This window comes from Hyperolius riggenbachi, chromosome 4 (assembly GCF_040937935.1).
Source record: "Hyperolius riggenbachi isolate aHypRig1 chromosome 4, aHypRig1.pri, whole genome shotgun sequence".
NCBI lineage: Eukaryota > Metazoa > Chordata > Amphibia > Anura > Hyperoliidae > Hyperolius > Hyperolius riggenbachi.
The window spans coordinates 310256142-310280066 of NC_090649.1; the positions used below are offsets into that span (position 1 = coordinate 310256142).

The 23925-nt window shown below is 41.8% G+C and overlaps 1 protein-coding gene across 1 annotated transcript in view; it reads left to right on the forward strand.

Moving 5' to 3' along the window:
* LOC137504794 (tumor necrosis factor alpha-induced protein 3-like) overlaps window positions 1-23925 on the forward strand; it is a 46029-nt gene that overhangs the window by 19586 nt on the left and 2518 nt on the right. The window contains exons 2-6 of the mRNA XM_068233385.1: window positions 5987-6096; window positions 15233-15534; window positions 18897-19087; window positions 20511-20658; window positions 23361-23531. Coding sequence (XP_068089486.1) covers window positions 5987-6096; window positions 15233-15534; window positions 18897-19087; window positions 20511-20658; window positions 23361-23531 — 922 coding nt within the window. The remainder of the gene's footprint in view (window positions 1-5986; window positions 6097-15232; window positions 15535-18896; window positions 19088-20510; window positions 20659-23360; window positions 23532-23925) is intronic.

Below are 23925 nucleotides of genomic sequence, written 5' to 3' on the forward strand. Positions count from 1 at the left end.
CATACTGTCATTACACACCCAGCATTTCCCCATTGTTCTGTCAGGTGAGGGATGGGGGAATGCTGCCATAAGTATAGATGGGGTTAAATGGTAGCATTCACACTAATGTTCCCCATCGTATTCCTCGGATGCCTCTTGCAGCGTCTATGAGCCATCTCACAGACACCGCATAACCGCTACATTAACATTGTTAAATGTGGGGATGACTATATGGCGTCCAATGCATACATTGTATCTTAGTGTTGTGAGGCGAGCCTAAGGCCTAGTGCACACCGAGCGGTTTTTGGAGCGATCCGCCGGCCGCATCCGCCTGGAAAAACGCTTGGCTAATGTATTGCAATGGGATGGTGCACACCGGCGGTTTTAGGTTTTTGCCAAGCCGCAAACGCGCCTCCTGCTGCACGTTTGCGGATTTCGGAAGCGTTTCGTCCTCAATGTAAAGTATAGAAAAAACGCAAACCGCTCTGAAAAACGCTACTTCAGAGCGGTTTGCCAGGCATTTTTGTTACAGAAGCTGTTCAGTAACAGCTTTTACTGTAACAATATGTGTAATCTGCTACACAAAAACGCACCCAAAACCACTAGGTATGTTTAGAAAACCTCTCTAAACATACCTAGAATCGCTCTGAAATCAGCTTCCAAAACCGCTAGCGTATTGCGGATCTGCTAGCGGTTTTGGTGTGCACTGGGCCTAAGAGAGGGACCAAACTGCAGAGAGCTGATTTTGCGCATTTAGATTGTGTTTAAGCATGCAAATTGATGGTTTTCAAAATATGCAGCGGCACTATGTTTCAAATCCCAGTTTATTAGATTTCTATACCTGTCAGTTTATATTATGGACCCGGAGAAATGCACTCTGTTAGGCAGAAAACAACTAAGGCATAGAAATACAAGTTGTTGCCCATTATAACTTGTCAGACCCTGCCTTGATTTTTTCATGAACAGTTTAAAAACATTGTGAACAGTTTAAAAACAGTGTATTTTCTATACCGTATAACCTTAATATGTAATTTATATTTAAAAAAGCCAAAAATGTGTTTAACCACTTGAGCACTGAAGGGTTTTTCCTCTTTAGGACCAGAGCAATTTTCACCTTGTAGCGCTCCTCCCTTTCATTCACCAATAACTTTATCACTACTTATCACAACCAAATGATCTACATCTTGTTTTTCACCACCAATTAGGCTTTCTTTGGGTGGTACATTATGCTAAGAATTAATTTATTCTAAATGCATTTTAATGGGAATAATAAGAAAAAATGGAAAAAAATAATTATTTCTCAGTTTCTGCCATTATAGTTTTAGGCTTTTTGCACACAGGGACATTATAGGCACACGTTAGTGCAGCCTGTAACGCTCCCCCAACGCACAGCAATGTAACACAAGTGGGCTGTTCACACTGCCCACGTTGCGTTACATTGTAACGCAGCAAAGTGCTGCATGCTGTGCGTTCTACGCGGCTGAGCCGCGTTAGACTGTTTGCACGAGCTCAGTCATGTTGGGGAGGAGGGGAGAGCGGCCGTGCACATGGCTAATTAATATTCACTGCACTCAGTGACGTGCAGTGTTTACTTCCTGGAGCGGCCGCTCTGTGCGGCGATTGGCCGGGCGGGACCACGTGATGCCGCATGCGTCCAAGAGTATGCATCACGGACGCCAGAGTGAGCTGCACAACGCGGCTCACTCCGACGTCCACACCAGAGAGCACCAGGCGTTGCGTTAGGGGCACGTTATGTGCCCTATAACATCCTCTAAACGCAACGTCCTGGTGTATAACTAGCCTTAAAGTGAACCTAAAGCCGATAAAAAAAGAGATTAACTCACCTGGGGCTTCCCTCAGCCCCCTGCAGCCGATCGGTGCCCTCGCAGCTCCGCTCCGATGCCTCTGGACCCGCCGGCGACGACTTCCAGTTTCGCCATCACCGGCCGACAGGCATGGGAACGTGAGTGATTGTTCGCGTTCCCAGCCTGTATATCGCCCCCTATGCTGCTATTGCGGCCAGGAGGTCGCAATAGCAGCATAGGGGGCGATATACAGGCTGGGAACGCGAACAATCACTCGCGTTCCCATGCCTGTCGGCCGGTGACGGCCAAACCGGAAGTGTTCGCCGGCGGGTGCAGAGGCATCGGAGCGGAGCTGCGAGGGCACCGATCGGCTGCAGGGGGCTGAGGGAAGCCCCAGGTGAGTTAATCTCATTTTTTTTGATCGGCTTTAGGTTCACTTTAAAATAAAATGTTCTACTGTGGAAAAAACTCACACATTTTATTTGCCTATTTGTCACGGATATTGCAGCATTTAAAATATTTCCCTAGTACACTGTGTGGCACCAATATTTTATTTGGAAATAAAGGTGCATTTTTTTCAGTTTTGCGTCCATCACGAATTACAAGCCCATAAATTAAAAAAAATAACAGTAACATTCCCTCTTGACAAACATATTAAAAAAGTTCAGTCCCTAAGGTAACTATGTATTTTTTAATTTGCAAAGAAAAAAAAATATTTGGGTACTATGGGAGAGTGTGGAGGTAACTTTAAATGTAAGTGTGGGTATTTTTACTAAATAAAATGTATTTATGTGTAATTTTACTATTTGGCCACAAAATTTCCCCGCGCATTATTTCCTTTTCGTGTACTATAAGTACGTTTTTATAGGAAGTAACACGTGGATGTGCTATGGTGCATACACACGAGGTACGGCTGTCGCCGCAACCACGTGGCACGCGCGTGTTGCGGCGACAGGTCGCCCGTGTGTATGATGTGCGCGCCCCGGAACTGTCGCCCGTCGGGGCTGTCGCCAGGCGATTGACATGTTCTATCGCCGGCTACAGCTGTCGCCGCAACTTCGCCACAACTGTCGCTAGTCCCGCGTGTGTATGCGGGCTAGCGACAGGAGACCTGCGCAAGTGAATGGCGCATCCGGCCGGGGGATGCTCCATTCACAAACAGCTTCCGCCGCGTCTCTGCCTTTCTGGCGAGCCGTGTGGATAGCTGTCGCCGGCAGGGAACTTTTGCTCCCTGGTCGCGTGTATGCATGCAACGGGGGACAATTGTCCCCCGTGTGTATGTAGCTTTACTCTGGAAGATACAATGACACAGGAATCTCATTGATGCCAGCAATCATTGACACAGAGATAGAAGTCGGGGCTGTCCTCTGCACTGCAGGACCACTCCTGTGTGCGCTGTATTTGCGATGACGGCGCTGTGAGAACCTATTGGCTGGGTGAAGTAAGTGGCGGGGCTATCTGTGGCCACGAACCAGGGTTTGAGCAGTGTGTAAGCAAGCCATCTTAGGCCTCATACACACATCAGACTATAGTCTTTGGAAAATGAAAGATCACAGACCAATCTTACCCCCTTCCATGTAGTATGAGAGCCATACCTTCACACTCTTTTCTATGGAGCTGAACTCCCCATCAGAAAAAAATCTTTGCAAGATGCTGCACACACAGATGCTGTACAGACACAAAAGATCAGTATCTGCAAAAGATCTGTTCCTGCCAAAGATCCGTTCCTGCAAATTGCATTCATAGTCTATGAGATCTGCAGATCATCATACACACATTGTTTAACTGACATTCATCTGCAGATCAGACAATCATCTGCAGATCTGAAAATCCATCCTGGTGGATCTGATCTGCAGATGAATGTCAGTTAGGGCTCGTTTCCACTGTAGCGGTGCGGAATCGCCTGGATTCCACCGCAGAAGAAATCGCATGCAGGTGCGTTTTTTTTACGCGTTATTTTACGCGATTATGCATGCGATTTCGCATAGGTTAGGCTATGTGCGTTTTTAACCATGTCACTGCCTGTGTTAATTTACATTGGGTCCTATGCGGAATCGCATGCGGAATCGCATAAAATAACGCGTAAAAAAACGCATGCGATTTCCCTATTAAATACATTAGCTGCGATTCGCATACATTCCACTAGCAGGCGAATTCGTTGGCTCTTTTGTGCGTTTTTTCACCGCTCATAAAAACGCACCACGCAAACGCTACAGTGCAAACAGGTCCATTCACTTGCATTACATGTGCGAATCTGCATGCGTTGGACGCATGCAGATTCGCGATAGTGGAAACGAGCCCTCAAACAAGGTGTGTATGATGATCTGCAGATCTCATAGACTATCAATGCATTTTGCAGGAACGGATCTCTTGCAGGAACAGATCTTTTGCAGATACTGATCTTTTAAATGTCTACAGCATCTGTGTGTGCAGCATCCTGCAAAGTTTTTTTTCTGAAGGGGAGTTCAGCTCCATAGAATAGACTGTGAAGGTATGGCTCTCATACTACATGGAAGGGGGTAAAATTGGTCTGTGATCTTTCATTTTCAAAAGACTATGGTCTGATGTGTGTATGTGGCCTAAAGGTGGGTACACACGTCAGATAAAAGTCTTTGGAAAATGAAAGATCACAGACCAATTTTACCCCCTTCCATGTAGTATGAGAGCCATACTCTACACAGTCTATTCTATGGAGCTGAACTCCCCATGAGATAAAAATCTTTGCAAGATCCTGCACACAAAGATGCTGTACACATGCAACAGATCAGTATCTGCAAAAGATCTGTTCCTGCAAAATGCATTCAAAGTCTATGATATCTGCAGATCCCATACACACCTTGTTTAACCATTTAGTGGCATCCTAACGCATTAATACGTCATGCTTTACCCTATTAACGGCAACATGACGTATTAATAAGTCGCGCGTTCCCGCCGCTGCTACCGCCGTGTGCGCGCTGCTATGGCCGCCGTTTCCGTCAGGATCCCGTGCTGAGGGATTGGGGAAGAGGACCAAACGGTCCTCTACCCAATCGCAGTGCCTGGAGTGAATGGACGTGACCGCGAACAGCGGCTACGTCCATTCACAAAAACAGGAAATGTAACAATTAAATAAAGTGTAAAAAAAAAATGAACACTTACTATAACGAGTGTTCACTAGCGCCATCTTGTGGCCAAAAAGTATATGACACGTACAAAATACATACATTTACAAGTACATACACATGAGTAATAAAATTAATAAAATTCCACTTCCAACACTCCCCCTCCAAAAGAAAACACTTGTAAAAAAAAATCAGCTTAAAATAAATAAATAAATACTTGCCTTAGGGACTCAGCTTTTTTTAATCTATATTTTATGGGGGAAAATTAATTTTAATTTATTACATTGAGGCTTGTAATTATGGCCAGAACAAAAAAAACAGAACAGAAAAATAACACCTATATTTCAAAATAATATACTGTTGCCATACATTGTGATAGGGACATAATTTAAATGGTTTAATAATCGGGACAACTGGGCAAATACAATGTGTTTGTTTTATCCACAGGAGAATGTTTAATTTTAAAACTATAATGGCTGAAAACTGAGAAATAATGATTTTTTTTTCTATTTTTTTTTGTTTTTTTCTCATTAAAATGCATTTAGAATAAAAAAATTCTTAGCAAAATGTACTACCCACAGAAAGCCTAATTGTTGGTGAAAAAAACGAGGTATAGATCATTTTCTTGTGATAAGTAGTAATAAAGTTATTAGGGAATAAACGGGAGGAGCACTGACAAGTGAAAATTGCTCTGGTCCGTTAGAGTAAAAACCCTTGGGGGTGAACTGGTTAATGGACCATCATCTGCAGATCAGACAATTATCTACAGATCTGAAGATCCAACCTGGTGGATCTGATCTGCAGATAATTGTCCGTTAAACAAGGTGTGTATGAGATCTGCATATCTCATAGACTTTGAATGCATTTTGCAGGAACGGATCTTTTGCAGGAACTGATCTTTTGCAGATACTGATCTGTTGCATGTGTACAGCATCTTTGTGTGCAGCATCTTGCAAAGATTATAATGGGGAGTTCAGCTCCATAGAATAGACTGTGTAGAGTATGGCTCTCATACTACATGGAAGGGGGTAAAATTGGTCTGTGATCTTTCATTTTCCAAAGACTTTTATCTGACGTGTGTACCCACCTTTACTCTGCCAGATACCTCGTTTTACTGCTGAAATCTCTCAAAAGTCTGTGCAAAGCGACCCACTGCTCAAAGTAAATATAGAGGCAACACTAGAGTCTAGAGACTGTGTAGAGACTACAAGGTATGTGCACATGGCTTGAAATGAGTAGTGTGGACAGTATCTGCAGTACCCCTCGACCCCCTCCCTACTTAGCAGCAATAACACGTATGAAGTGCAAGAATCACCCCCCTTTATGAAATCATGTAACAGATGTTGCAATAATGCCCGTATGGAATGCAACAAGCATTCTCATATGAAATGCAACAATACCCCTATGGAATGCTACAATAACCCACAATATAAAATGCAACAATCTCCACCATAGATAATGCTGCAATAACACCCATATAACATGCAACAATACCCCCAATATGAAACGCAAAAATAATACCCCTATGGAACACTACTATGACCCCCTATATGAAATGCAACAATAATACCCCTATGGAACACTAAAATAACCCCCAATATGAAATGCAACAATAATACCCCTATGGAACGCTACAATAACACCCAATATGAAATGCAACAATAATACCTCTATGGAACACTACAATAACCCCCAATATGAAATGCAACAATAATACCTCTATGGAACACTACAATAACCCCCAATATGAAATGCAACAATAATACCCCTATGGAACACTACAATAACCCCCAATATGAAATGCAACAATAATACCCCTATGGAACGCTACAATAACACCCAATATGAAATGCAACAATAATACCTCTATGGAACACTACAATAACCCCCAATATGAAATGCAACAATAATACCTCTATGGAACACTACAATAACCCCCAATATGAAATGCAACAATAATACCCCTATGGAACGCTACAATAACACCCAATATGAAATGCAACAATAATACCCCTATGGAACGCTACAATAACCCCCAATATGAAATGCAACAATAATACCCCTATGGAATGCTACAATAACACCCAATATGAAATGCAACAATAATACCTCTATGGAACACTACAATAACCCCCAATATGAAATGCAACAATAATACCTCTATGGAACACTACAATAACCTCCAATATGAAATGCAACAATAATACCCCTATGGAACGCTACAATAACCCCCAATATGAAATGCAACAATAATACCCCTATGGAACGCTACAATAACCCCCAATATGAAATGCAACAATAATACCCCTATGGAATGCTACAATAACCCCCAATATGAAATGCAACAATAATACCTCTATGGAACACTACAATAACCCCCAATATGAAATGCAACAATAATACCCCTATGGAACACTACAATAACCCCCAATATGAAATGCAACAATAATACCCCTATGGAACGCTACAATAACACCCAATATGAAATGCAACAATAATACCTCTATGGAACACTACAATAACCCCCAATATGAAATGCAACAATAATACCTCTATGGAACACTACAATAACCCCCAATATGAAATGCAACAATAATACCCCTATGGAACGCTACAATAACACCCAATATGAAATGCAACAATAATACCCCTAATGAACGCTACAATAACCCCCAATATGAAATGCAACAATAATACCCCTATGGAATGCTACAATAACACCCAATATGAAATGCAACAATAATACCTCTATGGAACACTACAATAACCCCCAATATGAAATGCAACAATAATACCTCTATGGAACACTACAATAACCTCCAATATGAAATGCAACAATAATACCCCTATGGAACGCTACAATAACCCCCAATATGAAATGCAACAATAATACCCCTATGGAACGCTACAATAACCCCCAATATGAAATGCAACAATAATACCCCTATGGAACGCTACAATAACACCCAATATGAAATGCAACAATATTACCCCCATGGAACGCTACAGTAACCCCCAATATGAAATGCAACAATAATACCCCTATGGAACGGTACAATAACCCCCAATATGAAATGCAACAATAATACCTCTATGGAACACTACAATAACCCCCAATATGAAATGCAACAATAATACCCCTAATGAACGCTACAATAACACCCAATATGAAATGCAACAATATTACCCCCATGGAACGCTACAGTAACCCCCAATATGAAATGCAACAATAATACCCCTATGGAACGGTACAATAACCCCCAATATGAAATGCAACAATAATACCCCTATGGAACGCTACAATAACACCCAATATGAAATGCAACAAACACCGCCATATGGAACACTGCAGTAAATAACCCCCATATTCCATGCAACAATCACCCCATGTGAAATGGTAACAGTAGTGTACATTTAGCTTTCCTCACCACCAAATCTCCCTGTCTCACTCCACCTACTTCTTCATGAAAGACGGCTGGAAAAAAATTCTGGGGAGGACACTGCTATTTAATCTGGGATTTAGCTATGTTTTTATTCCAAAAGTCATTTTAATAGGTTGACTGTGACAAATTCCAAGTGCCCCATAAACCTAGCTGAAGTACCCCTAGGAGATGCTGCAGTTGATTTGGTTTGGAACATACAGAATGCAAAGCAAGCCTGATGATTGATTATGCAAGTTACGTTTTTTGGAGGTCTGGAAATGTGATTTCTTCAGTGCATTCTGAAAAGGGCAAAATGGTTAGTGTATGAAGGTACCTTTTACTTTGCCTCCAGATGTGCATAGCTGCGAGACCCTCTACACACCTCATAGTGACTACCGGCTCATTTTGGATAGGACAAAAGTAAAGGTAACCATACATCTAGCGATTCTGATTCAATCGACAAAGCAATCAACTTTATTGGGGAATCGACTTCAGTATGGTTGATCGAAAGTCGATTAACTAGTGACACACAAAGTACAATTAATATCCTATCTGACCAATGTTGTGTCTCCAGGCTCTGAATGCAAGAATCAATTGGGAGTCAATCAAATGTAGCAGCAGCTGAATCCTGTGTGATCGACCAATATCTTGCATCCTGCTCGATCAACTAAACTGGAACTGGAAACTCGATTCGACATGATATCGTCCACTTTTCATAGATTGGGCATACTGGAACACACTCTATTCTCTCTCGACTCGATAAAATGATTGAATGGAATAATCGTTCGTACAGCAACATTGCTAGATGTATGGGCAGTGGCACCTTAAAAGGAATTGTTTGTTTTGGTGTGATGCTGCATTTCTGGAATGTATATAGGTTTGTAAAGTTTAGTACAGTATCTGTATAGATATGATTTCAGTTTTTGTTGCATTTCTGAGTTAATCACTTGATTGTACAGATATGCACTGTACAGTATTCTGTTGATGTAATGTGTTCCATTTGGCATATGACTCATGTACTGCTATCAGTGTATTGTGGATAGTGTTTATTACAGCTGATGACAGACATGTGATTTTCAAGTAATCCTTCTGAACTATATTAAGCACAGAGTTCTTACTTTAGGCAAGGGTTTTGTAATTAATTGTAATGTTAATTCACTTAATTGTATGTTGATTCAAACTGGTCATCATTTAAATAGTGAATTCACATGAAAGTGAGTGGAAAGTCCTATCTATTCCATAGGCATGATTTTGATCCTGTTTAGATTTACTTTATGTCAATTTGCAGGCTATTCTTTCTCGAGAAGGCTGATTATGTACTTCCAACAAGGGTCCAAATCACAGGACTTCTGTATAAAGCATGTCAAATTTGATTACAGTATGATTCACAAAGCTTTTTAACCTGTTTTCCTCTGTTTTCACCTTATCTATGTTACATTTTGAACTCCCATAGAGCAAAAATATAATATAGTTAAAGAGACACTGAAGCGAGTAAAAAACTCACTTCTTCTCTTATATTCAGCAGGGGCATGTTTGCCCCTGCTAAACCGCCGCTATCCCGCCGCACAACAGGGGTCCCTTACCCCCCAATTCCCCCCCCCTGCAAAATCTACGACTAACTTGGTCGTAGATTTTGCTGCTCCTAGAGGCAGGGCTAACGGCTGCAGCCCTGCCTCACAGTGCGTCTATCAGCGGCGAATCGCCTCCTCTCCCCCGCCCCTCTCAGTGAAGGAAGACTGAGAGGGGCAGGGGAGAGGCGGAGATACGTGCTGACAGACGCGCGTGAGGCAGGGCTGCGGCGGTTAGCCCTGCCCCAATGCGGAAGAGATCCCCGGCGAGGACGGAGGGGATTTGGGGGGTAAGGGACCCCCGTTTTGCGGCGCGATAGCAGCGGTTTAGCAGGGGCACACATGCCCCTGCTGAATATAAGAGAAGAAGCGAGTTTTATACTCGCTTCAGATTCTCTTTAAGGTAAGAAAAGTAATGCTGAAATAAAGTTAATCAGGAACAACTTACTTTAAGGCCCAGTGCACACCAAAAACCGCTAGCAGATCCGCAAAACGCTAGAGGTTTTTGAAGAGTTTCTTATTATTATGAAGCGTTTTGCTAGCGGTTTACGGTTTTGTGTAGCGGTTTTTTGTGTAGCAGTTTACAGATATCGTTACAGTAAAGCTGTTACTGAACAGCTACTGTAACAAAAACGCCTGGAAAACCGCTCTGATCTGGCGTTTTATCAAGCGTTTTGCGTTTTTCCTATACTTAACATTGGAGGCAGAAACGCCTTAGAAATCCAAAAAATGCTGCAGCCCAGGAGTATGCGTTTCTGCAAAACGCCTACCGCTCTGGTGTGCACCAGCCCATTGAAATACATTACCCAAGCGTTTCCACATCCGCCAGCGGTTCTAAAAACGCTACCAAAACCGCTCGGTGTGCATTAGCCTCAGTGATTATTTTGCTTGAAAATGTGCTGAAAGGTTATTTTTATCAATTAGGTGATAAATAAGTCATTTATGAGAAGCTTTGTGAATAGAGCCCATAATGTGCATGTGGTAATGGTGAGAGTGAGTGCTGAGTTATTTTAAAGCAAACTTGGAGCGAAAATACACTTTTACAAGACAAATTCTATGTGTAGTACAGCTAAGAAATAGAACATTAGTAGCAAAGAAAAAAGTCTCATTTTGTTTTCCAGTACAGGAAGAGGTAAAAAAACAAACAGAAATGTGTTGTTATCTATGCAAAAGAGATTATCTGAGCTATTCAACCCACTTGGGCAGAATACAAGAAACAGTGTGAGACAGCTTGAGATAAGGTGCTATTGCAGGACAGTTCAAAGAGTGATTATTTCTGCTTTGTTTCATAGCTTAAGGCCTCTTTCACAGTAGGACGAAGCGGTTTGATGCGACGTTAAAGTCGCAACGCATATCACAACGCAACGCCCCCAAAAAGTCGCAACTTAATGCTTAACCCCCTTGGCGGTATGAAAAATACCGCCAGGGGGCAGCGCAGCAGTTTTTTTTTAATTATTTTTTTTTTAAATCATGTAGCGAGCCGAGGGCTCGCTACATGATAGCCGCTGCTCAGCGGCATCCCCCCAGCCCCGCCGATCGCCTCCGGCGATAGGCAATCAGGAAATCCCGTTCAAAGAACGGGATTTCCTGGAGGGCTTCCCCCGTCGCCATTGCGACGGGGCAGAATGACGTCACCGACGTCAGCGGCGTCGGGACGTCATTGGGAGACCCGATCCACCCCTTGGCGCTGCCTGGCACTGATTGGCCAGGCAGCGCAGAGGTCTGCGGGGGGGGGCGCGCGCCGCACCGGATAGCGGCGATCGGGTGCGCGGCGGCGGCGATCGGGGTGCTGGCGCAGCTAGCAAAGTGCTAGCTGCGTCCAGCAAAAAAAAAAAATATGTAAATCGGCCCAGCAGGGCCTGAGCGGCACCCTCCGGCGGCTTACCCCGTGTCACACACGGGGTTACCGCTAAGGAGGTTAATGAAAAGTATGCTTCCAAGTCATTACTGAGCATGTGCAAACAGTCCAACGCAGCTAATAACGTGTATAACGCACAGCATGCAGCACTTTCTAATAACGCTACACGTTACACACAAACGCAACATGTGCACTGTGAATGTCGCACAGACTTAGTATTGCTATGCATTAGTCTGCGATGAAACATTTTCTAACGTGCGACTTTAACGTAGCACTGTGAAAGAGGCCTAAAAGACAGTGTGGTTTTAAAACTGCAACTGTGACAGTATGATCCTGTGTTATTAAAAAAAATGGTACTTATCCGTTAGCCGGGCGCATCCAGCAGGTGGCGCTAATTACTATTCCCCCTCCAGGCCGGCATGGATAGTAGGGAAAGATGTAACTCTGGTGGAGTTTTGGCGCCACCTGCCGGATGCACCTGGCTAACGGATAAGTACCAAAAAAAAAAATATATATATATATATATATATATATATCTTTATCTATCTATCTATCTATCTATCTATCTATCTATATATATATATATATATATATATATCTATATACAGTGGAGGAAATAATTATTTGACCCCTCACTGATTTTGTAAGTTTGTCCAATGACAGAGAAATGAAAAGTCTCAGAACAGTATCATTTCAATGGTAGGTTTATTTTAACAGTGGCAGATAGCACATCAAAAGGAAAATCGAAAAAATAACCTTAAATAAAAGATAGCAACTGATTTGCATTTTATTGAGTGAAATAAGTTTTTGAACCCCTACCAACCATTAAGAGTTCTGGCTCCCACAGAGTGGTTAGACACTTCTACTCAATTAGTCACCCTCATTAAGGACACCTGTCTTAACTAGTCACCTGTATAAAAGACACCTGTCCACAGAATCAATCAATCAAGCAGACTCCAAACTCTCCAACATGGGAAAGATCAAAGAGCTGTCCGAGGATGTCAGAGACAAAATTGTAGACCTGCACAAGGCTGGAATGGGCTACAAAACCATTAGCAAGAAGCTGGGAGAGAAGGTGACAACTGTTGGTGCGATTGTTCGAAAATGGAAGGAGCACAAAATGACCATCAATCAACCTCGCTCTGGGGCTCCACGCAAGATCTCACCTCGTGGGGTGTCAATGGTTCTGAGAAAGGTGAAAAAGCATCCTAGAACTACACGGGAGGAGTTAGTGAATGACCTCAAATTAGCAGGGACCACAGTCACCAAGAAAACCATTGGAAACACATTACACCGCAATGGATTAAAATCCTGCAGGGCTCGCAAGGTCCCCCTGCTCAAGAAGGCACATGTGCAGGCCCGTCTGAAGTTTGCCAATGAACACCTGAATGATTCTGTGAGTGACTGGGAGAAGGTGCTGTGGTCTGATGAGACCAAAATAGAGCTCTTTGGCATTAACTCAACTCGCTGTATTTGGAGGAAGAAAAATGCTGCCTATTACCCCCAAAACACCGTCCACACCGTCAAGCATGGGGGTGGAAACATTTTGCTTTGGGGGTGTTTTTCTGCTAAGGGCACAGGACAACTTAACCGCATTAACGGGAAAATGGACGGAGCCATGTATCGTGAAATCCTGAACGACAACCTCCTTCCCTCTGCCAGGAAACTGAAAATGGGTCGTGGATGGGTGTTCCAGCACGACAATGACCCAAAACATACAGCAAAGGCAACAAAGGAGTGGCTCAAGAAGAAGCACATTAAGGTCATGGAGTGGCCTAGTCAGTCTCCGGACCTTAATCCAATAGAAAACATATGGAGGGAGCTCAAGCTCAGAGTTGCACAGAGACAGCCTCGAAACCTTAGGGATTTAGAGATGATCTGCAAAAAGGAGTGGACCAACATTCCTCCTAAAATGTGTGCAAACTTGGTCATCAATTACAAGAAACGTTTGACCTCTGTGCTTGCAAACAAGGGTTTTTCCACTAAGTATTAAGTCTTTTATTGTTAGAGGGTTCAAAAACTTATTTCACTCAATGAAATGCAAATCAGTTGCTATCTTTTATTTAAAGAGAATCTGTATTGTTAAAATCGCACAACAGTAAACATACCAGTGCGTTAGGGGACATCTCCAATTACCCTCTGTCACAATTTCGCCGCTCCTCGCCGCATTAAAAGTGGTTAAAAACAGTTTTAAAAAGTTTGTTTATAAACAAACAAAATGGCCACCAAAACAGGAAGTAGGTTGATGTACTGTATGTCTACACATAGAAAATACAACCATACACAAGCAGGCTGTATACAGCCTTCCTTTTGAATCTCAAGAGATCATTTGTGTGTTTCTTTCTCCCTGCATCTCTCATGCACTGAAGTTTCAGGCTGCTCTTTTTTCTCCTGCAAACAGCTTTGCCCTTGTCTGTAATTCTTCAGTATGTGAAAGCCCAGCCAGCTCAGAGGACGATTTATTTAGCTTGTAAAAGATAAGAGAGAAGAGAGAAGCTGCTCTAATCTAAATAATACACAGGCAGTGTGCATAGAGGGGCCTGGAAGGGGAAATTCATAGCAGAACCACAACACTGAAGAACTTGGCAGCCTTCCAGACACAGGCTGACAAGTCTGACAAGGGAAAGATACATTGATTTATTACAGAGACTGTGATAGCAGAAAGTGCTGCAGTAAGCCAGAACACATTAGAATAGCTTTTGGAACTTGTAGAATGATAAAAAACAGGATGCAATTTTTGTTACGGAGTCTCTTTAAGGTTATTTTTTCGATTTTCCTTTTGATGTGCTATCTGCAACTGTTAAAATAAACCTACCATTGAAATGATACTGTTCTGAGACTTTTCATTTCTTTGTCATTGGACAAACTTACAAAATCAGTGAGGGGTCAAATAATTATTTCCTCCACTGTATATATATATATATATATATATATATATATATATATATATATATATACACACATAAAAATATGAGATTGCTACTAATGTTCTTTATGCGTACTACACACACATACAAAAAAAACCCCTGATTTTCCTATTTGTATATATTTAGTTTGTGTCCAGCCCCAAATAACTGAAAGTTGGTTGCTGTGGGCAGCACCTTGCTGCCCTTTTCTCTATTCTCATCAATGCGTTTCCTTATCTCTTTTATGGAAACCACCTCTAGATGGTAATATGGGCATCCGCCATGCAGTTAGCACTTCCTATTGCAATGTAGTGTCACCAGTTTTTGGGTGGTTTAATAGAGGAGAATAATTTGTATAGTACTTTCCCTTTATATTTTTTTTTCTTATCTAAAAAGCATGAATTACATCAGACCCATATGACTAATTGTCTTTTTTTTTCATATGTGAAATCTCGGAAACTTGTCTTAGCTGTTTTGTAATTGCTGGGGAATTTTGAAGTGTGTACATGTAAAAGGCTTCACTTCCAGCCTCCAGGTGTGTGGTGAGTGCACATATGACAGCTAACGAATGCTGCACACTCTCTCCTCCACAGAAACATGGCCAATCTACAGGTCCTCCCTCAAGATCTCTACATGAGTAACATGCTGAAGGCTGTGAAAATCCGAGAAAAGACCCCACAGGACATCGCTAAGCCCAGCAATGGAATCATCCACCACTTTAAATCAATGCACCGATTCACTATAGAACTGTTCATGATCTGTCACTTTTGCTCGAAATTCCGGGAGATTCTGCAGAAGTGCCTGTTTGACAGATCCATGCAAGCTACATTGGAAAGCCACAAACGATTAAATGCCTGCAGAGAGCTGAAGAAACTTGTCCCTTTGAGGACAAACGGTGAGTACTCTATCACATATACTGGCATGAGTTTCTGCATGATATTTTACATTCATAGTTATGGTATTGCTAATGAATGAGACAGTGTTTCAAGAAAAGTTTCCTGATTCTTTTTGGGGTTTTTTTATGTTTCTATTTTATTTTCATGGTTATTCATGTCATATGACATTTTGGAGTGAGGTATATTCCCATTGCATCCGTTGCGGTGCATTGCAACAGTCAAAGAAATAGCAATGCATTCGTATTGTCATTATACGTGTGGCAGGCAGCTTTGGAGTGATGTGCTGCATGATGTGTTTTCCAGACAATGTGCATGGTTACAGTGGCAGTGAAGCATACATTTAGTGGTACTGTATGCTTTACTGTATGTGTTGCATCGCACTTGTAAGGAGCAATGCAACTTTTTAACAACCCAGACATCTGCTTCCGTTCTGGAGCTATTACCACTTAAACCAAGAACACTTTTATTGGCTGCTGACTTGGTGTGATTTATTAGACAGACTGGGTGCATGGCAAAGAGCTGTTCTGAGGTGCAGTACTACTCTTTCCTTCCATTGCTTTATACGGGATACATCCCTCTGTGAACCTAGCCTTAGGTCATAAGGAAAAAAAAACATTGCTGTATTTATGGCTGCCCTTTCCTACCTAACCTTGTGAATGCTTTAACCTATGTGACTTAGAATATCAGAATGACAGAAATGAGGAAGAAGATTGGTCATATGAAAATCGAAACTTCAGCAAACACGGCTGTAGAAAAAAAATTCCAGCTTTAATTGGCTGCACACATTGGTCTTGCCTGTTTGACTATGCATTCCAGCCAAGGTAGTCCCGCCCTCTGGGAAAGTCCTGGCTCCTTCTGTGTTGAAAGAACTGTAAAAAAAAATACAATAGACATCAGCATATTGCTAGTCACATAGCTGAACTCTGGGAAATTCCAAATGACAGGGAATTTTATGTTAATTGTTCTTTGTTATCATGAAACGCATAGTAACAACAAGTCTGACCTTTGTTCTGCAGTCTACAATAGAAGGGCTTTGCTCGTCAGCAGACTGTTCTTTTTATAGGTTACTATCATCTTCTGCTTTGACTAAAGGCAGCTGCACTGTTTGTGAAGAAGTGAATATTTCAGGTTACAGTGACTGCTTGTATGTGCAACACTCCTAATGCTGGGAATACACAATGAGTTTTTTTGGCAGATTTACTGGCCGATCGTTTTTCCAACCGATTTTCATTCACGTCTATGAGAAAATCATTCAGAAAAACGACCATATATCGATCCATGTATCTGCCAAAAAAACTTCATCATGTATTCCCAGCATAAGGGAATGTGAAAGTAAAATGATAGTCCTCTGGTCATGTACTGTACTCTACAGTATAGTATTTCCAATCACCTTCTTGATAACTGTGAATCACAAAATTGGTTATATAATGTAATACTGGGGTAGTTTATCAAAACAGATACACTGAAAACTGGAGGTAGAGCAACCAGTTATGTAATGTACTAAATCTAGATGATCTATCATGTGTACAGCTGTGCACTTTTCCACTGGGTTTTCATTTTGATCCAAAAATCATATCGCTCCCATTTTGCTGATTGCTACAGCACCGTTGTGCCAATTGCAACATGCAAATTGTAGTGCTGTATTTCGATTTTTTTTATTGATTTTCAATCGCCGGCCTGCTGCATTTTTGGTCTGTTTGCACTTCTACAGTAGTGCAGGAAAATCTGCAATTCAAACTATTTACCCGCTGAGTTTTTTTTTTTACTCCCACCAGAAATCGCAAATGCACCACAATTGTGCTATATACTCCTCAGATCACAATTAAATCATGGTAGTGGACATAGAAGCAAACATGAACGCATGCTGTGTGATCATGTTTCCTAGTGAAAAAAATGGCCTATACTTACCTATCCTGCCAGACAGGGCTGTGGAGTCGGTACAAAAATCTTCCAACTCCAATTCCTCCGTTTATGAAACCATCGACTCCAACTCTGACTCCGGGAACCCAAAATGGCTCCAACCTCGACTCCGACTCCTTAGTCTAATACTTACCAGGGCTGTGGATTTTGTACAAAAATCATCCAACTCTGACTCCTCAGTTTATGAAAACAACGACTCCGACTCCAGGTACCCAAAATTACTCTGACTCCTCGATTCCGACTCCAAATCCGACTCCACCGCCCTACTGTCAGATGCTGGGTACTCATGAACTGCTCCATAGTTTCTCCTCCCCTCTCTATCGCGCAATACACGCTGCTTGGCTATAGCCAGACAGGGAGTCTATCCTGCTAGATGCTACGTACTAATGAGCTGCTCCTTCGTTCCTCCTCCCCTCTTTATCAAGCAATACATGCTGCTTGGTTATCGCCAGACAGCGAATCTATCTTGCCATATGCTGCGTACTCATGAGCTGCTCCATCACTCCTCCTCTTCTCTCTATCGAGCAATACACGCTGCTTGGCTATAGCCAGACAGTGACTGTATCATGCCAGATGCTGCGTACTCATGAGCTGCTCCATCGTTCCTCCTCCCCTCTCTGTGGAACAATACACGCTGCTTGGCTATAGCCAGACAGGGAGTCTATTCTGCCAGATGCTGTGTACTCATGAGCTGCTCCATCACTCCTCCCCCCCCCCCCTCTCTATGGAGCAATACACACTGCTAGGCTATAGCCAGACAGCGGGTCTATCCTGCCAGATGCTGGTACGCATGAGCTGCTCCATCAATCCTCCTCCCCTCTCTATGGAGCAATACACGCTGCTATGCTATAGCCAGACAGCGGGTCTATACAGCACTGATTTCCCAAACAGTTGCCCTATTGATCAACGATCAACCATCAATCCCCAAGGGTAATAGTTACTGAACATGTGTACATGCCTTTTTAAGATCAGCTGTTGAATAAAGAATTCCACTGGTTGCTGTGGTTACTTATTCCACCTTACTCCAGTTATATTTGTACCTGTGTTGATAAATCTGCACCACTGTGTTTTGTAATTAAAGTGAACCTGAGGTGAGAGTAATCTGGAGGCTGCCATATTTGTTTCCTTTAAACAATACCAGTTGCCTGGCGGCTCTGCTCGGCTGCAGTAGTGTCTGAAGTACACCTGAAACAAGCATGAAGCTAATGTTGTCAGTTCTGACAATATTGTCAGAAACACCTCATCTGCAGCATGCTTGTTCAGGGTCTATGGCTGAAAGTATTAGAGGCAGAGGATCAGCAGGATAGCCAGGCAACTGGTATTGTTTAAAAGGAAATAAATATGGCAGCCTCCATATAACTCTCACCTCGGGTTCACTTTAAATATGTTGTTTTCAGATATTACAGTATTTTGCTCTAAAGCTTTTCTTATTTCCCTGCAGGTGATGGAAACTGCTTAATGCATGCAACATCTATGTATATGTGGGGTGTCCAGGACACGGATTTAGTGCTAAGAAAGTCTTTACATGAAGTTCTAAGAACAACGGATACTCGAAATTTTAAATTTCGCTGGCAGCTGGAAAGTGTTAAATCCACAGAGTTTATAAGTACGGGGCTGCAATATGATACCCGGGTAAGAAACAAACCAAACCTCAAACAGCTGAAATATGTAGACAGTTACACTGGCAGCACATAGAATTTAGTGTAGTTTTACTTACTTACTTACTTACTTAGTGTTTTCTCCCATCTATTTAAAAAGCAAGTTAAAGAATTTAAATAAATGTCATCCAAAATGGAAGGTGCATTGCTACAACTTTTCTCCAAAAGGCCTCCATATAGTATCAGAAAAGTAACAAGCTCCACAGCATCTTATTAAACTTCAGCACCTGCCGTGGCTCATCCTGCCACATCTGCCTTCTGGTGACAGTGTGGTCTTGGCTTTGGGATTGTAAGTATGCCACTTCCTGAGGGCAAATCTAAACATACAGTGTGTTTAGAGTTGTAGATCACATTCTAGACCAGAAATGTCAAACTCCTGTCCTCAAGGGCCGATGTCCTCACATTTTTGGCACAGGGTCTGAATTGGAAAAGGTGTGGTTCATCAAGTAGAAAACATTTTTTCATTCCTCTGCCCATCCTAAACATTGGCCTTGATATGGCCATTTGAGGACTGGAAATCAACACCTGTGCTCTAGATGTTGTGGAAGGTTGGTTGTCCATGTCTAAGGATATGTGGAGTACCAATTCTTATTAGCACACTGTTAGGCCAATTACTTTATAAAGGAGTACTTGAAGGCATACATTTTACCTTTTAAATTTAATTTGAAAACTTCATCATTTTTTGATTTCCTATTCAGGAAATGTATTGAACTCTACTAGCGTGGATTCACTATAAGTTCAAGCAGTGGCATAGGGATTGTCATAGCAGATACTTGGCTTGTAGCCAAAGGGAGCCTAGTGGTCTTGGCAGGTGGTGAGTGGGACTGCTGCGGATGCTGGGGTACTCAGCCGTACCTCTAGCTAGCTATACTAGGGGCTACCTAATACTAGGGGGTATCTTTAGCTCCCTATACTGGGGGGGGGGGGGGTACTTTATCAATTTCTTGTAAGGGTGGGGCAAGCAAAATTTGCGAAGGGACCCTTGATTTCTAGATATGCCCCTGAGTTTAAGTACCCATTTAGCCCATTATAGGTGCTCCATTGGGGTATGCTATTGCTTGGTAACAACTTGGAGCAAGAAGATTTGTAGCAATTACGTAATTGCGGGCCATGCTTGTAGGCTCTTTTTGCTTGTAAATCCACAATTGGAATTTCTTGTTTCCTCAATCATTGCAACTGAACACAGCAGTACTAAAACTGGCCCTCTGAGTTGCAATAGAAAGCTTATAGGATCAAACACAAATTTAGAAGCTGCTCATAGCTCACTCAAGTATAGCATGTCCACTGTTGTGTTGGTTTTTTCGTGTAAAGCTTTGTTTTAGGACATCCATGAAGCATAAAATGCAGTGTTGTTTTTTGTTTTTTTCTTCTTACTAAATTGATGATTTCATCTGTAGAATTGGGATGAAGAATGGGAACATCTTGTCAATATGGCATCTACAGAACCCTCAATGGGCCAGAATGGGCTGCAGTATAACTGCCTTGAAGAGATTCACATATTTGTCCTTGTTAACATCCTCCGAAGGCCAATCGTTGTCCTTTCAGGTGATTATATAAAACATTTAAAAGTTGTGGTTTTTACTTTGCACAAGGGAAAATGCTTTTTTTGAGTAAGCCAGTGTGGTTTGTCTATGGATTTGAGGCTTGTCTTTATCACCCTAGTGTGTTTAGGCTTTACATGTGGGCAAACAAACAGGTTAATAAGAATAGCATTTAGGTGGTAGATAATGTGAACAGCAGCCACATTTATTTCAAGCAAGGCTGCACATTGTAGGTTTCCCATAGTGGTCTACCATACTTCAGTGACAGTATGAGTCCATGTCTAAGGACAAGGAGCTGTCATTCTTACATACACATTCATGTATACAGCCTTTCATTGCCAAGAGATCACACGTTCTAGGCATAATCAAGGGATTTCATTTCTTTCAGTGTATTTTTTTTTTTGTTCTGTTATTCATATCTTAAAGAGGAACTGTAGTGAAATTAACAATGAATAATTTTTTATTTTTTTTTACAGTATTCACTTATAAATTATCTAATCAGTTTTTGCCCGTTGTAAAATCTTTCCACTCCCTGGTTTACATTCTGAAATGTATCACTGGTGGTGGTGACCTCTTTTGTTCTGCCAGGTGATCTGTACGGAACGTTAATTACTGGGAGTTCTATGCACAGAGAGAGATACTGCTTGTCTGTCTGCTTAAAACGGTCATTATTTCCCACAATGCAATGAGGTTCACAGACAGCAAATTGTCAGGACCTTGGTCATGACATAATGCGGTGAAACCCCTCCCACAGTGTTATCAGCCATTCTCCTCCCCCCCCCCCCCCCCCCATGATGCTCTATTGGAGAAAAGGTAAACATTTTGTGTGGGAAAAGGGGTATCAGCTGCTGATTGGGATGTAGTTCAATCCATGGTTAACCACTTCAGGACGAGAGCAATTTTCACATATCAGCACTGCTCCCATTAATTCGCCAATAGCTTTACTACTACTTATCACACCTAAATGAGACTTTTAGTGAGTGATTTTTGTCTAGTAATTTCCTTATTTTCTATGCATTTTAAAGGGAAAAAATTGGGAAAAAACACACTATTTCTCCATTTACATCCATTATAGCTTTACAATAAACATTGCTAACTATAAGTCAAACCCACAGATATTTGCCTACCCATCCTGATTATTACAATGTTTAGATTATGTTCCTAGCATAATATATGGTAACAATATTGTATTTGGAAATAAAGGTGTTTTGTTTTTTTTCTTTCTCATTGTACACTATCGATGATTACAAGGCTTTATTTGCAAAAAAATAACAGTAATATACCCTCATGGCATACATATTAAAAAAACAAATTCCTAAGGTAACAATATAGTTATTTTCTTTTATATTCTGTCAGTTTGTTTTCATTTTACACGTTTTGGTTTTTGAACAGAATATACAAAAATGTTATTGCTATTGATTCAGTTTGTTACTAAAACCAATACACAAGACATAGGGTATCATTCATAAACAGGCTGTCGGTAGTGCGGGAAAACACCGTTCTTCTCCGCAACCGGTAATTAAGACTTCTGGGTGGCCATTCATAAAGAAGTCTGCCTGTTGCGGAAGAAGTGCGGAGGTTTTCTGGAGGAAGCTGGCGGCAGCGTGGCGGAAGCCATGCGGAAACTTAAAAGCTGCCCGATTCCCTCCCTGCGCTGCTCTGTCTGATGCTGCTTGGGAGGTCCCTCCCATTCATTTATATGTATTCCGCCCGCCTATCGCTACTGTCGAGCAAGCGGTATTTTCCTTCCGGATACCGCTTGCTCTAATCTTTATGAATGGATGTGTTTGTTACTTTTTCTAGATTAATCTAAAAAAACTCCGCACAAGGCGGAAATGTATCGCTCTGTCACCTTTTCATGCGGAAAGAGCCTTTATGAATGGGGCTTATGCTGAGTGGTCGGGAAAGTCACCGGTGTTAAGCATTTCCGCATGCGGAAATGCTTTATGAATGATACCCAATGCCGTTAACCCTAAACACCCTAAAATCTATTATACTACTTATCACTGTTAAAATGTTACCACATATGTCTCTTGTAGTTTTACTAATACTTTCCCAAGTTTGATGATAAGTTTGAAAATTATTTTTTATGTTTAATCGAGTTTTTTCCCTAACTACCTTCTTTCTTATGTGTCATGGGTCCAAGCTTTTAAAACACACCAAAATGTATTCTACAACTCGTCTCGGTTAAAATGATATCACGTGTGCCTAATTTAGTAACAAACTGGTGGTACACCCTCCACAACTACAGTGGAGGTGTATACTCGTCCAGTTAGGCTTAAGTGGTTAAAGAGGCTCAGAGATGAGTCTTACTACAGTTTTTTTACTTACCCAGGGCTTGGTCCAGCCTCATAAGCATGGCTGTGTCCCTTGCCGTCCTCCTACGATGTCCTGTTCAGCCGCGCTGAGCCCCGGTAAGCGGCTCAGTGACGTCAGTGGCAGACCTGCGCAAGCGCAGAAGGCCCCAGCTGACGTCACTCAGTCAGACTGAGTCCGACTGAGCCGCTTACCGGGGGTTTACTGCGGGAGAATGCGAGGGACACGTCCATGCTTATGGGGCTGGAGGAAACCCCGGGTAAGTAAAAAACTGCAGTGAGACTCATCTGTGAGTCTCTTTAAAGCTCATCTTTAAGGAAAATGAGATGTTAGCTTTGTTAATGGAATCAGAGCAGAAATAAAAAAAAATGTCTTCTTCTTTTTACACAGATAACGTATTCCGTTCTTTGGAATCTGGCACTAGCTTTTCTCCTCTTAATGTTAGTGGAATTTACCTACCTCTCCATTGGCCTGCACAGGAATGCTATAAATTCCCCATTGTTCTTGGCTACGATAGCCAGCACTTTGCTCCTCTTGTCACTATTAAAGACTCTGGCCCAGGTGCGTATAAAAGCAGTGTGAATTCTGATGTTGAACTGATGGTTTATTGCTCACATGTTCCCAGCCTTGGCCCTTTTGGCTGAAATAGTTTCATCTATCTTTTAGTATTGTGTTAAATTATACAGACAGAGAAAGTAGACACAAACAGTGCAAATGACAAACATACAAGGAGAAAAGGAGCTTCTGATATGCATATTGCGTTTGCTGAAGATCTTATTATATAATACTACAGCTGGTATCCATTACTGTTCATACAATATGGGGATTGGTGGATGAATATTCTAAACATTCCTTGTCAAATTTTGGAGTTAGACCCTTTTATAGTTGCTGAAGGCAAAAATGTATTAGCTTTTTCCTAATTTTGGTAATGAGGATGTGGCATCCTCCTTCTTTT